The sequence below is a fragment of the Alosa alosa genome, chromosome 23 (genome assembly GCF_017589495.1).
Source record: "Alosa alosa isolate M-15738 ecotype Scorff River chromosome 23, AALO_Geno_1.1, whole genome shotgun sequence".
Taxonomy (NCBI): Eukaryota; Metazoa; Chordata; class Actinopteri; order Clupeiformes; family Clupeidae; genus Alosa; species Alosa alosa.
The window spans coordinates 386,398-392,500 of record NC_063211.1 but is presented as its reverse complement, the minus strand read 5'-3'; the positions used below and the strand labels follow the sequence as shown (position 1 = coordinate 392,500).

General features: G+C 44.7%; 1 protein-coding gene across 1 annotated transcript in view; it reads left to right on the top strand.

The window, feature by feature from the left end:
• Window positions 1-6,103, top strand: part of LOC125288906 (SLIT-ROBO Rho GTPase-activating protein 1-like) — a 99,108-nt gene that overhangs the window by 68,416 nt on the left and 24,589 nt on the right. Inside the window, exons 10-17 of the mRNA XM_048235612.1 lie at window positions 1,242-1,439; window positions 3,007-3,091; window positions 3,386-3,413; window positions 3,521-3,551; window positions 3,864-3,924; window positions 4,171-4,248; window positions 4,415-4,549; window positions 4,744-4,849. Coding sequence (XP_048091569.1) covers window positions 1,242-1,439; window positions 3,007-3,091; window positions 3,386-3,413; window positions 3,521-3,551; window positions 3,864-3,924; window positions 4,171-4,248; window positions 4,415-4,549; window positions 4,744-4,849 — 722 coding nt within the window. The remainder of the gene's footprint in view (window positions 1-1,241; window positions 1,440-3,006; window positions 3,092-3,385; window positions 3,414-3,520; window positions 3,552-3,863; window positions 3,925-4,170; window positions 4,249-4,414; window positions 4,550-4,743; window positions 4,850-6,103) is intronic.

Below are 6,103 nucleotides of genomic sequence, written 5' to 3'. Positions count from 1 at the left end.
CTTTCCCACTATTATCTAGGTCTGCAGTTTAATAATTATCCATGATGCTGAGCTTAGATTGTATGGGGGTCAGCATAAATATTTTCAGCAACAATTTACTCAAGCCCAGTGTTGAAAAAAGAAGAGAAAAATAATGAGAGGAAAACATGGTGCTTGACCTCAGTGCTAATATGCTGCCAATGTCAGCAGTACGGAGCCAAATTTACAACCCACACAATAATCAAACATTACCTCCAGAGACACAATACACACACACACACACACTCTCACACGATACACACACACACACACATTACCCTTAATAATACTTTCACACACACACACTCAGAGACCACATACACACTCACAATACCAATACACACACACACACACATCAGATAAGCATACACACACACACACATCACAAGATACATACACACTCACAATAATAATAATAATAATAATACATACATACACACTCACACGACACACACACACACACACACACACACACCTATACACATTACAATAATAATAATAATAATAATGATACATACACACTCACACACACACACACACATACATATACATTACCTTCACACGCATATTAATAATAATAATAATAATAATAATAATAATGATACATACACACACACAATACAGATACATACACTCACAATACACACACACACATACATACACACTCACATGCATACACACACACACACACACACACACATTATATAATATATTATATATACACACACACACACACACACTCATAGCGCTCATACACTCAGCACACACACACACACACACACCTCATAGCACACACACACACACACACACACACACACACACACACACCACACACACACACACTCATAGCGCTCATACACTCAGCACACACACACACACACACTCATAGCGCTCATACACTCAGCACTCGCACACACACACACACACACACACACACACAGCACACACACACACACACACACACACACACTCCTAGCGCTCACACACACTCCTAGCGCTCACACACACTCAGCACACACACACACACAGCACACACACTCCTAGCGCTCACACACACACACACACACACACACACACAGCACACACACACACACAGCACACACACTCCTAGCGCTCATACACTCAGCACACACACACACACACACACTATAGCGCCATACACTTCAGCACACACACACACCACACACACACACTCAGCACGCTGCCTCTTCTCTGGTGCTCAGGTGAAGAAGACGTGGGAGGCGACGTTGAGCACGATCCAGGACCTGGTGAGTCTGGAGGACTTCGACGTGTCCGAGAGCTTCCAGAGGAGCCGCTCTACCGAGTCCGTCAAGTCCAGCGTGTCCGACACCTACCTGAGCAAGCCCAGCCTGGCCAAGAGAAGGGCCAACCAGCAGGAGACGGAGCTCTTCTACTTTATGGTGAGAAAGTGTGTGGATGTGTGTGTGTGTGGTTGTGTGTATGTGCGTATTCATAAAGACACTGCTATCCAAAGCGACCTCCATGAGTCAACTTCATTACAAGGGATTACATTGTCTCTGGACCAACTTGGGGTTCAGTGTTTTGCTCAAGGGCACAATTGACCTGTCGCTAAGCGCCACCCTTAGAACGCTGATGAGCCAATGACAGTCCAGCCTCAATGGGACTCGGACATCAGCTCGAGCACCCATAGAACAACAGGAAGCAGGCATAAATGACAAATTAATGGTTATTTATGGAGTTTATTAACTCAAAAACCCCGACGGATAACCATGGTCAAACATTTTGCATGGGGACGGTAATACTGATAGCCGGGTACCCCTCGAGGCTAGAAAACGGGGTATATTTTCATCAACAGTAGCCTACAGGATGCTCTCGCATTTGGTACAGCCTGGACGTATCGTAGGTTACTAAGCGGGCACAGGTTCCCTGTTAAATCCCACCAATTAACCAATTACTATGTTCTTACTACATCAAATATTAACGTAACCTAACATATCTTAGTATCAATCTTCCGCTAGCTAGCTAGCTAGCATTAACTTCAGTGGTTTTTGCACGGTGATTTGCACGCTACCGCCACAACTGCTTGTCACCTTGTATGTATTCTAAAGTTTTGAATACACCTCCATAGCATAATTAAGTCCCTTTTAATAGCTTCTGGAGGAAAGCAAATCCTTTATCGATCAAAACTTCCTCAAAGCCTGCTTTCATATACTGTCAGCTGCCATTGTCCACAATGTATTTCTTATCAAGTCTTGTTTGTTTGTCCGAGTTTTCACACGGTAACAATGGGGGGCGGGGCTTAGCGACGGGTCAATTGTGGAAGCCGGGAATTGAACCCACAACTTTCAGGCTACTGCATGCTAGCCCAGCTCCTTAACCACTATGCTACCACAGGCTACTGCACGCTAGCCCAGCTCCTTAACCACTATGCTACCACAGGCTACTGCACGCTAGCCCAGCTCCTTAACCACTATGCGACCACAGGCTACTGCACGCTAGCCCAGCTCCTTAACCACTGCTCACACTGCCCCTGTGTAAAGGCCCGTTCACACCAGGAAGGATAACTATAAAGATAGCTATAGCTTATAACGACAAACGCATCCACACTGACCAACGATAAGCGAAGACTCTCCTCGCTTTGATAAATGTGATGCCTAAAATTTGATTGGCTGTCAGCTTTTTATCGTTTTCAAAATCGCTCTGAAAGTGATTTCCAACGATATCGTTCTTCATGTCGTTATCGTTATAGTTTATGTGTGGAGTGGACGTAGTCATGTTTTTGCTATTATCGTCATAGTGATGGTTCTTGGTGTGAATGGTCCTTAATTGTCTATCTGTGTGTCTGTTTGCCTTTGCAATTGAAATTTGAGTTGCAATAAGAAAAAACAAAATCAGTGTGTGATCAGTGGTGAATTTGTCAAGTCAAGCCTGACATCAGAGGATGATAACTGAGATTAGTGATTGATTAGTCATGTCTGACTCGAGCTGTACTCTATGTGTTTGCAGAAACTGCGTGAACACCTGGAGGGAAGTAACCTCATCTCCAAACTCCAGGCCAAGCATGACTTACTGAAGAAGAGCATAGCAGAAGGTGAGCACTTACTCGGTTTCATTCTTTCGTTGTTTCTCTCCATCCCTCTCTCTCTCCCTCCCTATCTCTCTTCTTTCTCTCTGTTCTCTCTCCCTCTGTTCTCTCTCCCTCTGTTCTCTCTCCCTCCCACTGTCTCATTCTGTTGTTATTTATTTGTGTTTGCATGTGTATACATACATACATACATACATACATACATACATACATACATACATACATACATACATATATATATAATGCCATACATACATACATACATACATACTGTACTAATTGTGTGTGCTCTGTCCACAGGTTACAGAGGAGATGTGATGACCACAAGGTGAGCTCAGATTCTTTATCTTCCATCTTTTTGTCTTTGTTGTCATTACATTTACTGGACAGTAGCACTTGCTCATTCTTCATTTCCTCTTCTCTGATTGGCTGCAGCCGTCGAAGGAACTCCCACAGCAGACAGCAGGTCAGAACTACTTCCTGTGGAAGTCCAAATGTGCTTTCATTCATGAGTGGTCTGCTCATCCATACTGTCCAATTGAAATGTTGATCTGTCTACATAGTGAAGAGATGACACCTGATACAGACGTTAAAATGTTGATCTGTCTACATAGTGAAGAGATGACACCTGATACAGACGTTAAAATGTTGATCTGTCTACATATCTTTTATTTTTTATTTTCTTTAGCTCCTTTGGGAATGTTTTCTTTGTTTGTACTTTGTGTTGTTTATTACACACTGCATTGTGGGTGTTTTCTGTGTTGTTTACCGTTTGCAGGAGCAAGGAAAAGCCCTTCCCCTTATCGTGCAGAGCTGCATCAGATACATTAACCTGCACGGTCAGTGACACACACACACACGCACGCACACACACAGATATATGTGATAGACTATGTGTGTGTATTCTTGGCCACACACACACACACACACACACACACACAGATACTGTATATGTGATGGACTATGTGTGTGATATTGATGTGTGTGTGTGTGTGTAATGCGTGTGTGTCGCGTAGGTATTAGCGCTGCGGCGTGTGTGCACGCGTGTGTGTGTGTGTGTGTGTGTATTCTTGGCCTCTCTGCAGGGTTGCAGCACCAGGGGATCTTCAGAGTCTCAGGATCTCAAGTGGAGGTCAATGACATCAAAAATTCATTTGAGCGGGGTTAGTACACGCACGCACGCACGTACACGCACACACACACACACACACAACACACACACACACACACACACACACACACACACACACATTTTGAGCTGTGACGGCTCATTTCCTAATCTGTGTGCTAGCTGTAACAGCGGCTGTGTTGTTGACCTGCTCTATCTAGGAAATGACCCTCTGTCAGATGAGGAGAACGCTCCAGACATTAACTCGGTGGCCGGAGTTCTAAAGCTGTACTTCAGGAATCTGGAGAACCCACTGTTCCCCAAAGAGCTCTTCAATGAGCTGATCGCCACCGTGCGTAAGTATCACAGCCAGTGAGTGTGTGTGTGTGTGTGTGTGTGTGTGTGTGTGTGTGTGTGTGTGTGTGTGTGTGTGTGGTTTGAAATGTGTGAAATGAAATGATTGAGAAAGGAGCCAAAACCATAAACACTTCATGCCTCATGGGAATTCTTATCTTGTGTGTGTGTGTGTGTGTGTGTGTGTGTGTTGCAGGCATAGAGAGCCTGTATGATAGGGCTCTGAGCATCCGTAAGATCCTGACCACAGCCCCCCGCACCTCCATGGTGCTGATGAGATACCTGTTTGCCTTCCTCAACCAGTAAGTCCTCTCTCTCTCTCTCTCTCTCTCTCTCTCTCTCTCTCTCTCTCTCTCTCTCTCTCTCTCTCTCTCCTCTCTCTCTCTCTAATCATCTTGATCCCTCCCTCATTGTGCCTTTATTCTTCTTTTCCTTCTCTCTCTCTCTCTCTCTTTTCTGTCTATTCTTCTCTCACACTTTCTTCTCTCTCTCTTTTGCAATGTCTCTTTCTGGTGCTTCCTCACACACACACACACACACACGCATCGGCACGCACACAACATCCTTTCTTTCACATAGCCACACACACATCCTTTTTCTTTCCCTCACATGTTCTCTCACACATCAAATGGACGCTATCGCAGATTATACCCACAACATACACACCCACCAAAATGCGCACGACACACACACCCACACACACACCCACACAAACGCACGCACGCACACACACACACACGTTTCCTCTTTCTTCACTCCCATCTTCTTTTCTCTTTATGGTCCTGGTCTGTTAATATCACACACACACACACACACACTCCTTCCCCCTCCAATTCTCTAGCTGCCTGTCCAGCTCGGGTTGTGAGAGGTGGGGGTGTTATGCCCTCCATTCTGGTTGTTTCCATTTTCAATGGTTGCATCACATCACTGCCCTGGGTAACAGCAAATGGGTTTAACCCTAAACCTACGAATCCATAACAGAGACTCCATTTAACTCTGACACATTTAGTGCTGCAGTGTCGATGTATGCGTTGCATGTTTGTAATGTAATGTGTGTGTGTGTGTGTGTGTGTGTGTAGTAATTATGGTAGTGTGTCTGTGTGTTATTGTGTCGCAGTTGCATGTTTGTAATGTAATGTGTGTGTGTGTAGTGTGTAGTGTGTCTGTGTGTGTGTGCGTGCGTGTTGCATGTTTGTAATGTAATGTGTGTGTGTGTAGTGTGTAGTGTGTGTGTAGTGTGTCTGTGTGTGTGTGCGTGCGTGTGTTGCATGTTTGTAATGTAATGTGTGTGTGTAGTGTGTAGTGTGTCTGTGTGTGTGCGTGCGTGTTTTGCATGTCTGTAATGTAATGTGCGTGTAGTGTGTGTGTGTGTGCGTGTGTGTGTTGCATGTTTGTAATGTAGTGTAATGTAATGTGTGTGTGTTGTGTGTAGTGTGCGTGTGTGTTGTGTGTAGTGTGCGTGTGTGTTGTGTGTGTGTGCGTGTGTTGTGTGTGTGAGTGTGTGTTGTGTGTGAGAGTGTGTTGTGTGTCTGAGTGTGAGTGTGAGTTGTATTTGA